This window comes from Spinacia oleracea, chromosome 3 (genome assembly GCF_020520425.1).
Source record: "Spinacia oleracea cultivar Varoflay chromosome 3, BTI_SOV_V1, whole genome shotgun sequence".
Lineage (NCBI taxonomy): Eukaryota > Viridiplantae > Streptophyta > Magnoliopsida > Caryophyllales > Amaranthaceae > Spinacia > Spinacia oleracea.
Window position 1 is genome coordinate 24,869,537 of NC_079489.1, and position 15,115 is coordinate 24,884,651.

At 36.1% G+C, this 15,115-nt stretch overlaps 1 protein-coding gene across 1 annotated transcript; it reads right to left on the reverse strand.

Annotated features, from left to right (window-relative positions):
- Positions 1 to 11,707: 11,707 nt before the first annotated feature.
- On the reverse strand, positions 11,708 to 13,053 carry LOC110800295 (uncharacterized). The gene has a single exon (XM_022005606.2). The coding sequence runs from the start codon at positions 12,891 to 12,893 to the stop codon at positions 11,985 to 11,987; it is 909 nt and encodes a 302-aa protein (XP_021861298.2). The 5' UTR covers positions 12,894 to 13,053; the 3' UTR covers positions 11,708 to 11,984.
- Positions 13,054 to 15,115: the final 2,062 nt, after the last annotated feature.

Below are 15,115 nucleotides of genomic sequence, written 5' to 3' on the forward strand. Positions count from 1 at the left end.
ATATACGCGCTTTAATTAAATATATTAGATTTAATTGAGAACTTTCTTTAAAAAAAAAAAGTTATATACGAAAAATAATACACTTTGAAATAGTTTCGGATCGAATTTGAACTCGGATTCGGATTCGGACTCGGATCCGAGTTCGAATCCCCTGCAAACTCCATGTCCGATCCGTATCCATTCAAATTCGGGTGTTTTTAATCGGAGGATCGGATTTTTTCCTTTGGATCGAGCCGAATCAGTTCGGATTCGGAGGTGATCGCCATCCCGTTGAACACTTCCTCCCCCGTCGCCCCATATTACAAGAAATACAGACTGAGAAGAGGAAGAGGTGGAATTGTAGAAATGATGAGAGGGAAAATGAGAGAAAGGGGGACGATGAACGCCATGAGATCAGGCTTGGTTGTGGTCGGAGCACTCGCTTTTGGATATCTGAACTTACAACTCGGCTTCAAACCCTTCTTAGAAAAAGCCCAACGAACTATCGAATTGGAATCCGAATCGGAATCGGAATCGGAATCAGACCGCTCTAATTCTCAACAACAACAACTACCACCCTTTGATTCATCTTCCACTCTCCAGGATTGAACTTGCAATTCTTTTTTCAGGTAATTTTTATTTTTTATTTTTAACTTCCTTTTACTGTGTTCCATTTATATGATTGATCTATTCATATTTTTCAGAGCTTACTTTGTTGAATTCTAGGAATTCTTGATGAAATTTATGGGATTTTATGCTTTCCCTAATTGCCCTAAGTCTGATTGATGGGTTTTTGTATTTTGTAATTGCAAGTATATTGAGCTCGTTTGGAGAAATTGATGTTTTTACACTTTCACTTTCTTGTATGAAATTGCAAGGGTTTAAGGCTTTATGGAGTTCTCAATATTGCTTTTTATGAGCTAATTTTATTATAATGTGTGTGGAAACGAAGATATCTGTTGGGTGAAGGGTGGATTTCGAGGGTTCATGAACCTAAGCCCTAATTCTTGCTGATAACCCCTAATTCTCACTACTCTATTAGGGTGCATTTAGTTTGATTGTAAGAAACTGAATGGGATGAACCCAAATGAGAGGAGGAATGGATTAATAATAAGTTGATAACCAAGATGATTTGTTTTGTTTATCTGTAGTATAACATCACTGTATCTCATTCCGGAGCCTTGTCTGGCTTTAACTATAATGTGAAACTGGTTTGTATTTGAATCATCTTGGATCTAATTCTGGAAGTACTGGAACCTTGTTGTTTGGCTTGACTATATTGTGAAACCAGTTTGTATTTGAATCACTTTGATAAAGTTTGATTCGATCTCTCAAAAGTCATGTGTCCTTCAAAATTATTCCTCTGATGACAAAACCCCCAATCGAGCAAAATGGAACTTAATTGTTCCTTTTGTGTTTATTTGAACAAAGTGATAAATCTAGCTTCTTCTTCTTGACCTGCTGATATTGTCATAGTCATTGCATTTAGAATCATTTGATTTGGCTCCACATTTGCATTAGGTACCATGTTGAAAAATGTGTTATTTCCCTCAAACCAGCCTCGTTTTATTGAAATCAGATCGAGATCAAATTATTAAGCCAAATTATCATTGGCTGTCCCTAATTTTTGTAACTTAGTTTTGGTAAACCAAAAAAAATCTGAAATTCTGAAAAGAGCCTTTTGCTATTGGTTATTTTGTAAAAATGACATTAATGATGCTAACAATGGTTAACACAAGAGCCTGTTTTACTTGAATCCTCCTACATTACTTTTTACCCACCATTAAAATCACAACAGTCACCTCTAAGGAATCTTCTCCTACACTAACAACAACAACAGCTCCTCTATCTCTCTCCTCTTTCATCACTCTTCCCCAGCTTCCCCACCCCCACCCCCCTTCCTCCGACTCTCCTCTTCCCAACCTGATTCCTTAAACCCAAGCCCCAACCTTTACTTCCTTCTTATAATTCAGGTTTGTGCTTTATACAAGAAAAACTTAAAAGTGACAAATACAAAATTTGAAACTTTCCAATAGTAAAGTTCGAAGCAATCATTAACGCGTTCATCAAGCGTCAATCCATCGTCAGCAAACAAACACTGCAGTGGATCGAAAAACACAATAGCATAATAGGAGAAGATAAGAGAAGGTGAATTAGAGTAGTAGAAGGAAGAAAATGAGGTTGGCTGGGACTGGAAAGCCCCAAAAATAACTAAGCGTACTTTCAAACGCTCAATGTCTCCATTGGCATGAAATTTGATCTTATAAACCCATTTGCATCCAAGAGCTTCCTTTCCGGGGGGTAATTCTTCCATAACCCTAGTTTCATCCTGGGTGGGCGTAGTTAATGACGGTTGTTGGGTGATCAAGTGGGTCAGACTGTGAGAGGAGAGGATGGAGCCATGGTCTTATAGGATGGCTGTTTATACTAAAAATTATTTTTCCTGTTATTTTAAATATTTTAAACATAACTACCATTACTAGTTTCTTTTACACCAAAAAACTAAGAAAAAACCCTCATTGATGCCATTTTACACAATAACCAAAAACACAAGGCCATTTTTAAAATTTCGATTTTTTATGGGTTACCAAAACTAAGTTACAAAAATTAAGGGCTATTAATGAGAGTTTTCCAATTTTTAATTTCAATTAAGATCGCATTGAATAATGAAACAGTCCCTCCATTGATCCATTCAGACTTAATTGTCACCTTGATATTGTACCTTAGACCTTTATGTGCTTTATGTGACTAAAAAAGGAGATAGCAGCTACCTTTAATTCTCATTTCACCTCGTTTGTCACCACTCTCCGGTGACCAGTCAAACAAAATTTTCCTTGTAGTTGTCCCCTGCCTTTTAACATTTGTTAACTGCAGAAATTTTTATTTATGTTGAAGATCAAAGAATATTCTAAAAGTAGTTAAACATTAAACTTTTCTTGACATTAATAGCATCAAGATTTGAAACTATCAAGGAAAAACTTAATAAACTTGTATACAAGCTTTGGAAAAATCACTACTAGTTTCTCCGAAAGGGTTGCCAAGGGAGGGTTATAGTTTGATGAATCAGCCACCACAATCCTTTAAAGTACCACCTCAATAATTTGTTACTACAATGATCCAAGGTAAATGGTTTGGTAAATGATAATAAATGGTGGTAATGGTAGTGCTTTTATTTGTAAATTTGTGAAGAAAATCTCATGCCAATATTCATAGTAATGGTAGCATATCTCCAAATATCTCATTCTTCATAAATTTTCATTTCCGTACAGTACCACTTAAGTGGTGATATTGTGTGGTAATGGGAGTTTATGAACCAAAACACATGTTCGGGATGGAGTTCCATTGACATGGTAATGAACATGGGCTTTCCTTGCAAAGTTATATGCAAATTCATAATCATCCTCGCAAGTTGTGAAAGCTTACCAAACGGGCCTTAATCTCTTGCGCCACCAAATGGGATTCAGCTGCTATATTGATCTCCCAGATAAAGTACGAGTTTCTCATTGTTGGGGTCCCTAAGTCATACTCCCTCCGTCCCATTTTTGTAGTCCTGTACTCTATTTCGGACGTCCCAAAATTACTTTGTTTTGTGTTCATAAAGCTTGCATGGTTGTTAATCAGAGAACGAATCAGAGGGCAGAGGAGAATATAGCCCAAGTATGGGGTCGGGGAGGTCCTTTACTTATTTTCTGTATTTCCTTCCTGCCATCTCAATTGCAAACAGGCAATAGAATATGTAATTAGAAGTTCTGGGACAAGTTTCATATCCTAGAACAGGGCAATAGAATATGTGATTATAAATTTCATCTTCATTTTTCAGGGGAACACATTTGTGAACCAGCGATTCTTTGCATTCTACATTCTGGCTTTGTGAAGCTAAATGCCGATGAAATGTGATAGAGTGGATGTTTGGAAACTACTCCGTGTACTGCTGAAACATAGTGTTTCCTGTTCTTTCCAGTTGATGGATAAATCTGTGCAGCGATTGTTGTAGTCCATAGCTGTATATTTGTGACCTTTTTTAATCTTATCAGCAGAAACATGTAATTTGAGGTTTACTTGAAAATATCCTAGAACTTGGTTATAACTTATAGGGATATGGAGGACCAGGGACATCGGAGGACCATCGATCTCAGGTTGAGTGCTTGCTTTTCCAACCCGGAGTGGATTGTTTAATATGTGAAGCTGATTAACTCACAAGTACCACAAACCTTCATCATGGCAGAGCTCCTGTACAAGGGTGTTTATCAGGAGCAACTTTATGCTTCCATGTTTTTGGGTTCTTGTTATGGTAAGTGATACCAAATTTACAACCACTTTTTTTCGGGTAAATACAGATTGTGATTTTAGTGTAATAAATTAAAAACCGGTATTTCCACGAAAGACAAGTGCTTATGTGTTTTAGAAAATGTCCCTAAAACATGAGAGTTTAAATTTAGTGTGACAACAATGGAATGATCCTAAACAAAATTAAAAGCAGCTTGATGAAGCCTCAGCTGGAAGTGAAAACAAATAAGATTTTGAATAGTCCGTCTGAGCAGATGAATGAGGCAATCTAGCCGGTTGTTGGAGATATAAAGGAGATGGCTAGCTGTTATGGTTTTGTTTCATGCCAAAAAGTGCAAGGAGATGAGATCGGAAGAGTTATACCAAGCGCTTTCTTGTAAATGATAATAAAAGATAAAGTCCTTTTGAAGAACCAACCAATGTACATGCTCTGACACATTTCTTTAAGAGTTTACTATAAATATTCAAGAGAACGGTGATCCTGATCAGACCTCTGGTCCCTTAACTTTACTCTTATGCTTTACTTCTTTTAATATGGTCTTCTTTCTAGCTTTACTCAGCCGGGGTGTGCAAAAGTATCCGATTTTTTTGATCTAATCCCAAAATCCGACAGTTCAATTCGGTCTCAAGATTTCAGATATTTTGGGTCAAATACCCGGAAAAAAAATAATTGATTTTCAGATCTTGGATCTACTTTTTTTTTTTTTTCCCATTTCGGACATCCAAAATATGTTACTCCCTCCGTCTCCTTTTGTTTTTTACGTTTTTCTTTTTGGGTGTTTCAAAATGTTCTTTACATTTCCTTTTATATTATCACATAAATACTTTAATATTCTATCAAAATTTGTGTCCAATTATTATTTTAACCAATTAAATCCATTGGATCATTTAATCTCTCACACTTTTCCATTATGACATTAACTTTTTTTCATTTCCCCAATATCAGAATTTTGATAAGAGTGAAAACATTATAAATAAACATAATTTTCCTCGTTTACATAAAAACTAAGAAGAATCTCAATGCACATTAATTAGTCGTTAAAACGCGTGCAAAATACAAAATGTAAAAAACAAAAAGAGACGGAGGGAGTAAAATTTTTAAAAAAGAATAGAAAAAACCATAATTTCGGATGTCCAATCCGATTTTAAGGGTTTGGATCGGATATCCGGGTATTTTTAATGTAAATCGTGAATATTATTTTAATGTTTCTGAAATTCGGATCGGTTTTCCAAATTTTCGGATATCCGATCCGAAACCTTAAAATCGGATTGGATATCCGAAAGTTCGAAACCGACCTGAATTTCAAAAAACTTAAAAAACTATTCAAGTTTTACTTAAAAATAATCCAGACATCCAAACCGAAACCTTAAAATTAGATTGGATATCCGAAATTTTGAAATTGATTCAATTTTCAAAAAATAAATAAAAATATCCACTGTTTACATTTAAAATAATCCGGATATCCTATCCGAAACCTTAAATTGTTGAATATTCGATTTTGATGTTAACCGTGAATATTTTTTTATTTTTTTGAAATTTGAATGGGTTTCGAACTTTCGAATATCCAATCCATTTTAAGGTTTCGGTTTGGATGTTTGGATTATTTTTAATGTAAAATTTGAATAACTTTTTAATTTTTCTGAAATTCGGATCATCTCACATACTCATACTATTATTTTATTTAGCAAAAAGACAAGACTACCAATCCACTTGCTTTTGTTTTCCTTTCTTTCTTAATAAAGTGAAAATTATGGTTTGGGACGATATTTTAGGGACGGATGGAGTAGGTTGATTGGAAAGTTATTGAGTAAAGAGAATATAAAAATAAAATAAGTGGAATGTTGTAAGTAAAGGGGCTTGCTAAACCCCGCCCTAGTATTACTCACCTCTCTATATTACTGCCCTATTAAATGACCCAACTACCCTTTTTATATTTCTTCCATCTTTTACACTTTGTACCCCATTTTAATTAACATATAAACAATAATGAATAAACTAATCAAATAAATAATTATTACATTTTTCCGAATTCAACATTAAATTACAAAACACTAATTAAAATCACAAATAAAAATTGAAATAATTTTTTTTTTAACATGGAGACTTCCACAGTATGAGCTTCTACCGTGGTAGAGACTTCTTTTGTTTGAACTTCTACCATGGTATGAGCTTAAACAGCAGAAGTCTCAACCATGGTAGAAGCTCAAATCATGGAAGTCTTTGTAAGTTTTGTTATAGAAAAGAACAAACTTTTTAACATGGAGACTTCTACAATTTGAGCTTCCACATGGAGAATACTTCTTCTGTTTGAGTTTCAACCATGGTAGAGATTCTTCTGTTTGAGCTTCAACCATGGTAGAGACTTCTTCTGTTTGAGCTTCAACCATGGTGGAGACTTTTTCTGTTTAAGCTCTCACCATGGTGCAAGCTCAAACTGAAAAAGCCTATGTGAAGTACCATTTTTTTACAAAAAAATATTAATTAGATTTTTATTATTGAGGGAACCAAATTAATTATTATTATTATTATTATTATTATTATTATTATTATTATTATTATTATTATTATCATCATTATTATTATTTATTATTAATCGGATTGATATTTATTATTATCATTAATTAAAATTCGATTATTTTGTTTAAACACGTGGACTTCTTCATTTTGAGCTTGGTCCATGGTTGAGACTTCTGCACTTTAAGCTTCTACCGTGGACGGAGCTTAAAACGCAGAAGCCTCTACCATGGACCAAACTCAAAACGAAGAAGTCTAAATTTCTTTAAATTATTGTTTTAAAATTTTTGGATTTTTATTAAATTTATGAACCAAATTCATTCAATTTTAAAAATACATTAACTAAATTTATTAACAAGTTTGATAGAGATATTAGGAGTAATGTGGGTGTAAAATGGGGGAGAGAGAAAGCTAACATAATGAAGGGTATTTTAGTAACTATATAGGGCGGGTAAGTAATAATGGGGCGGGATTTAGTGCTCCACTAAGTAAAGTGGGAAAAATAGTGAGAATGCATTAAATATGGTGAGTCATCTACAAAAATAGAATAAAGCATATTTCCCTATTTAAGGAAACTATTTCTATTATTGCAAAACACAGAGAGTACCTAATAGCTGTCTACGAGGCCTATGACTAAAAAGGCACCAGGGAAAGTCAGGGTTGGACTGAATTCTGATGCAAATACACCGAAGTTCCTTATAAAAATAAACTAGCTCTTGAGCCTGTTCCAAGAACGGGCAATTAGTGATTATTGAACTGTCTTTTAAAATTCCAATTTTTGGAGGGCTTGTATTTGAGTAGAAATACATGATTTAATAGAGGTGAGACACTACAAGAAAGCGCTTGATTACCGACTAAATTTACCGACCGCCAGAAAAGTAGTTGGTAAAACAAAATTTACCGACCACTTTGGAAGCGGTCGTTAATTTACCGACCGGTTTAGAAGCAGTCGTTATTTTTTACATTTACTGACCGCCTCTATAGCAGTCGCTAAATTAACGACTTCTCCCCCATGTGTCCCGACTAAATAGCAGTCGGTAAAAATCCGACTATTTCCAAAATAAATTTAACATTTTACCAACCGCCCAAGCAGTCGGTGAAAAGTAATTTACCGACCGTAGACAAGGTAGTCGTTAAAAAATTATTTACCGACTGCTTGAACAGTCGCTAAAAAAACTATTTACCGACCGCACATAAGGCAGTCGGTAAAAAATCATTTACCGACCACAATAACAGTCGGTAAAAAAAGTTGTTTTTCCGAGAATATGTAACTTACTGCTCTCGTTTTAAAACCCTAATAAATCCCATCCTCTCCGCCTCTTTATCCCTATTTCTCTCACAAGCTCCTCTTTCTCACACCAGGAAACCTCCCCCTTCATCTCCCCCACTTTTTTTCCTACTAAAAATTCAACACAATAACATCAAACTTTGGTGTTTTATATCGATTTGCCTACCTTTAGTATCAACCCCAACCATCGATCTCCGCCTCCTCTCTTAATCAAAACTCTCTGCCCTTTACCTTCGACCTCCGCCTCCGCATTGCGGCGGCCCTATAATCCCCAAAAAATATCGTTCTATCTACCAAATCACATGTGGAAGAATGGAGGATCCCGACTTGCATTTCCATCTCCGACAAAATATCACTGGAAAAGGTTGGTTTTTAGGTTTTAGTCAAAGAATGGAGGATCCCGATTGATGTTTTATGGTGAAAAAGATTTGGATTTCTGATAAAGAATCCAAGATTGATGTTTTTTGGTGAAAAATCCAAGACCAGTGGTTTTTGTACATGATTTTCATGTTTTAGTTGTAGATCTAGATTTTTTAAGATTATTCTTGATATTAGTCTTAATTTTTGGGTGGTTATTTTTTTGCATCCTTGTAATTAATTTTATTCAGATATATAAATCTATTTTTTGAATTGGATTTATTTAAGCACTCTCTTTATAAATTGTTATTTTATCTCTATATATGTATGTTGGTAATTAATTCATACCATTTTCTTTGTTCTGTGTAATTGTTCTTAATTAAGTTGGGTTATTGTTTTGGGAATTAATTTATCCCCAATTGTGAATCTTGGATTTGGATATTGAAGACTATTGAAGCACGCCAACTCAAATTATTTTGCTTTGAAGAAATCAAAACCATTCGCTGGTTTTCTTTCCAGTTGGATGGTTTTGATTTTTTTTTTTTTAATTAATTTTACCGTCTGCCAAAGCGGTCGGAAATTTACTAATTTACCGACCAACTAAGCAGTCGGTAATTTACCGACTGCTTAGTTGGTCGGTAAATTAGTAAATTGCCAACCGCTTTAGCAGTTGTTAATTTAGCGACTACCAAGGCAGTCGTTAAATTAGCGACTGCTATGGCAGTCGCTAAATTAAATTACCGATTGTAACGACAATCGATAAAATACCAACTCCTAAGCAGTCGCTATTTCAGACGGTAAAGTTTAGCGACCGCTTTACAGTCGGAGTTTTCTTAATTACCATCCAGGTGAACACTGACCGCCCGCCCTTTTACGACCGTTGGCGGTCGCTAAAACATTAACCAACCGTATTTCGTGTTTTACCAACTACTTTTGGCGGTCGGAAATTAATCAATTTCTTGTAGTGAGAAATTTGAAGGTTAAAAAACTATATAAAATTAAATTATAGATGAATTAATAATAGTGTTAAAGAAAGAGATGAAGTGGAAAAGATTGAATAATGTTGTATGAATTAAAATTGAATGGAGAAGATGAAGTGGAAAAGGTGCTAGAGTTGTAAATTATAAACATGAGAAACAATTGAAAAAATAAATGATGGATGAAAAAAGGGGATGCCACATGTCAAAGGATGAATGAAAAAAGGGGATACCACATCTCATCTAAACATCTATGGTTTTGCTTTTTAACATCTGTAGTTTTGCTTTTTAACATCTGTGGTTTTGCTTTTTAAATACTAGGTATAGATCTGCTACACAGTCCTTTAAAAGCCAACTGAAATGAGGAACTAATGAAGTCTCCATTAGAAAGGAGAAAAGGTATACTGATGCAAACACCTATGTAGTAGTTTTTTTTGGAGATTACAATTTACAAAGTTCCGTGCCATGAAAGAAAAGCATCACAGAGTTTTTAATCAAGTCTGTTAAGAGTTACCAAATGCTGAAAAAGAATGCAGAATTATTGTTCTTTTACATGAAAATACTCCCGAATAAAAAATAACTTTATTGTCAAGTTTTTCTTAGAAGGGGAAAATCATATTTACCAGAGAAATCTGAAGCAACCAGAAATACTATTGCTAAATGGGAATTGAGAAAGAGATGAAGATACCATATACAACTATACAAGTATCAGATAAAGTTGACAGCTCTGAACAGTCCTTAAGCTAAGCCTTTCAATATCAGCCATAAGTTAAAGAACTGATGAACTGTTGAACGTACCTTAATTAGTGGAAGTGACTCCATACTAATTAGCTTCAGATTAGGGGTATGTGTATGTGTATTAAAGTCCAAGCCAAACATCTCTTCCTTGGAAATTCTTCTCTAAAGCACTGCTTTCAGGAAACTTCAGGTGTAGGCACAAAGCATTATGCTAGTTCCCTAAATATTACTTACAGGGTAAAGCATGCCACACCACCACAATAATGATGCCATTGAAATATCAAAGTACGATTACTCCAGAATACAGCAAATCAATTCCCAAATTTAAGTCAGGAAATCACTAAATTTAAGTCATTTTGGCCATAGTTCAGAGGAGAAAGCTGGAGCAACCCTATTGCAGGCATTCTACTGAGCTAGATTCTGGAGTATCTGAACCAATATACAAAACAGAGGAATCCCATTCCTTTGAGTTAGATTCTGAATCAATATAATAAGGGATATCCATATCCTCATGTTGTGAAAAAACAGAGGAATATTGTCCCCTTGAACTATATTCTGGACCAATATAACCACATAAACCAATTTCTTCATCCTCAGAAATCCTACCCAAACAACTTGAATTGACTTAGTAGACATCCAAATGTAACACAAAAGTATCTAGGTGCCAGGGGCTCCTTCAAATATTTTCTTAACAACATAGTTATCTCCATAAGAAGTAATTGATTCTTAGGGAACAGTATGAATTCCCTCAAACAATTCCTGGCAGACGATCAGTTTCAACAAAGAAGCACACATCCTACGTCACAAATATCTATATCTTATCTCCCAAACTATACACCTCCCACTTGTGCAACTTCTCATTAAACCTAAAACCCAACACTTGAAACACCATTTAACAATAAGTCCTCCTCGTGTACGGCAAAAGCCTTGCTCTTATTATCAGCACCATCTGAAAACAACAGCGGTTCGCTTAGCACTTCAGCCATCCTTCAACACCATTGATGAGGTAAACTTCCCCAGAATGATTTACAATCCCCCAGAAAATCAACGCCGAATTGCACTAATTTCCACCTCCAGAATGTTGTTAAATGATAATGATTCTTGATTAGGTAAATCAACATGTCAAGCTGAGCATGTAATAACAATGAACACGGAAGAAAATATCAATCCAGCAAAGCCAGTACCGCATCACCACAGCCACAGGGGAGGGTAAAGCTATATACTCCGTACAGTAAAGAAGTTGTTCACAGCGACCTATTTTCTTGTTATTGTATCCGTTTTCAAACTAGCAGACATAGACTAAGCTCTATTCTACGCAAGACGGACCATGATTTCCCGCGACCCTGCTGTCAGTTTAGTATCTATACCACATTAAACAGCTAAAACTTTTCTTCCATATGTTTCTTATAATCTAAACAAAGTAAAGTTTAGCACCACAACACAAATTACATAAAAAAATCTTCCAGAGTAGTTGCTTTGTTATGTTCATCACAAATCTAGTAAAGTTGAAACAAGAGAACTAATTGAAGAACAGCAACAGCATTAGCATTAGCATTTAGCAATATATTTCTCATCAAGCAGCATAATCATTATACTTTGAATCAAGGGGAAAAACTAAACTCAATCCCCATGGATACATGTTAATCATCTCATACTACTATAATCATATATTTCATATATACACTCAATTAAATGCTTTGCAAAAGACCCAATCAAACATGCTTAATCATAACAAAAATCAGCAACGTACATGATTGCGGGCAACGATTTCGATCCACTCCGAAAAACCTAGCTGATTCGATCAATCTTCTCAAACTACCCCCAAAAATTGAAAGAAACTTGTTCACAGTCCAATGTTAAAGCTTTTTTCATCATCATCTTCTTCTTCTTCAAAAAACCTACATCTATTATCAACCCTTTTAACCAAACACACCCTTTTACCTCCTCTACAAACCCCATTTCGGAGCTCCAAATCATCCAAACCACCCATTTCCACATCCTTTTTCGTTCCTCTTAACCTGAATTTCACTCTCTCTCTCCTCCCCTGCAACATTAACTCCTTTTTACCCTTTACTATCTTCGCCGCCATTGATGGACGATACTCAAGCCTTCTCTTCTCCCACAAAACCTCCCCATCTTCGCGTCTCGCGTCACCGTCATCGGTTTCTATAGCAGGAAATTCCGGTAACCACCTAGGAATCTCAGGGCCCCTATTATCAATCAAAGAATCAATGTTCCCCGAAAAGACCACCACCGAATCGGAGTTTCGTTGGTTGCGAGGATTTCTACGAGCGGATGGAGGCTCAGCGTCAACGAAGTGACGAATATCTTGTAGGGTTTTAGAAGTTAGAAGGGTCTGGTTGATGTCTGCAGCTCCAGAAAAGCCGAAGGAGAGGGAAAATTGTTCAATGGCGTGGACGGCGTCGAATACATTGGATTGAGTACGGGCACAAGAGAAGGCAGCGTGAGAGGCGGCGGCGGTGGTGAGAGATTGGAGGAAGAGGGCGGAAACTCGAGTAAGGGCATCGAGGGCGGAGGATTTACAGGATTTGAAGCCGGTGGATTGAAGGATTTGAGCGACGGCGAGTTTTGTGATGGTATGGTGAAATTCGGAGGGGGTAAGAGTGGTGGTGAGGGTGGTGGAGATGGTAGATTTTGGGGGATTTGGAGCTGAGGAGCTCACGTGATCGGCGGCGGAGACTGTCTGGAATTCGGCGGCGATCATGGCTCGCCGAAGGGAGTTGGCGGCCATGCTTGAGTCGGTGTTGCTGAGGTCAAATTTCACGAAGACCGTCTCGCGTTACTCGGATGAATTTGAATGCCTGGGGTTTTGGAGGTATGACAATGACTGGTAAAGCGGTAAATCTAGGAATAGCCTAATGGGCAATATAAAAACAGGCAACATGGGCGGGTTTTAGCCAAGTATAAAATCATATTTTGGGTTAAGAGATCGTGCGTTACTTAACTGCCGGGCTATAAATTACATTAGATCCAAATTTAAAATACATCAATAAAGGCCGACAATTTTTTAGACCTATGGGTTGGATCAGGTTTGGCCCAACCCAGACGTTGAGTCTAAAACCCCGTCAAAGCGCGGACTTTTAAATGACTCAAAATTTGCTGCTATAATAGTTTAAGCTTCCTCAACTTGATCTTTCCGTAATATGAAATTATATATTTTCCGTTTTATTTTAGTTGACACTTTAGGTAAAGTTAAAAGGCAAATTTGTGAAAGACAATCTTTTATAACCACTTTTTTGCGAAAGACAACCTTTATAACTTTTTTTTGCGAAATCAGACCTTAAACTAAATTAAATTTGCGAAAGACAACCTAAATGAGTTTTTAAGCGTTGACCCTACGTTTTCCGGTTGACTTGCCTGGTTTTACTACTTACACCCTCTTTCCCTCCCTTTTCCCCACTTAAAACTAATTTGGAGCCAAAAGTCAATGAAAAAGTCCCCCAAAATTTCTTCCTCTTATGTGTTCTCCCTTCCCCCAACAGAGAATAACTGTGTGCCAAGTTAATGGTCTCCATTCCTGGAAGGATTTGCTACTATCTCTACATCACTTCCCTAATTTAAAGGATCTTACAGTGACTAGTCAGTGAGCACCGAAGATTGATATCACAACAATCGAGCATGCGTATTGGTGTGCGCCGGATTTTGTACCAGATTGTTTGGCTCGTAATCTCAAGACAATTGCAATCACAAAACTTGAGGGGAATGATGCTGATATTAAGCTGCTGGAATACATTCTAGAACACGTGACTGTTCTAGGAAAGTTTTACATACAAATGAGTTTATCATTATCATTCAATTCACAAATTTGGGGGGGGGGGGACCCTAACTTTTCTTCATCAAAATTACACAAAATTAATTAACAAAACTTATCGAAATTTAGTTGTAGAGTGTCGAAAAACAGTTAATTGAGAAGCAATTGCAGCAACTTCATCCCAATGATTCAGCAGGAAGCTAGATTGGGCGGAAAAAAAATTGGGGGAAGGAAGAACACAAAAGATAAACAAGTTTTGGGGGATTTTTATTTTTGATTTTTGGCTCTAAGTTAGTTTTAAGTGGGAACAAGGGAGGGAAAGAGGGTGTATGTAACACCCCGACCTCTAAATCACTTATTAAAGCATAATTAGCAGCGGAATTAACCTAATTTGGTCGGGACATTACCTGCCGTAATTCCCTCTTGGAAATTACAAGGCAACATCATACATAAGCCACAAAAACCTCTAATTTAATATAATAATCCTTTATATTCCCAAAATAAAAGTACATAACTTACTAAAATTCTTTAATTAAACTATTAAAACATTAAGCATAAACTAGGTGAATAATATAAACGTGAAAATCCTGGCCACTACTCGTTTCCATCGTTCCCCGCAGTACCTAAAACAGAAAACAAAACGGTGAGCCGAAGACTCAGTAACGAACTATTCTAGCAGCGTAAATTCATTTCAATTCATTTTATTTAATAACATAGGGAGAATAGAATGGTTAAAACATTTAATAAAACATCATATTTAATTCATCATAAACTTTGCAATTTAACATGCTAGTTGCCGGCAAGTACGAACCGTGAAGGAATTCTCCACTGGGCCTGGGCCCATAAGAGCCTGGGCTCATCATCGTAACATGGGCCTGGGCCCTGAGCCTGGGCTCATAACCATGGGAGCTTGGGCTCGTGATCCATGGGTGGACAGGTGTCCGTGGTGCATGCATGACCGGTAGATAGGAAGATGATAGTTTATATACCGCCAGACAAACCATGACTTTCACTTTCATTTATCATGTTTTATGTATTTTTACTAAGCCTTGGCTTGTATTTCAGTTGAAATAACATAACTCTTTTATATCATAAATCATCATTTTGATCCTGGGATCAATAAAATATCATTCTTTCATGGCATCACATAAATATCATTTTATGAGAAAACTCAATCAAATCATATTATAGGAAACAATTTA

Bases quoted from the DNA above. Each gene is read 5' to 3' on its own strand.
- LOC110800295 (XM_022005606.2), bottom strand. From the start codon at position 12,893: ATGGCCGCCAACTCCCTTCGGCGAGCCATGATCGCCGCCGAATTCCAG.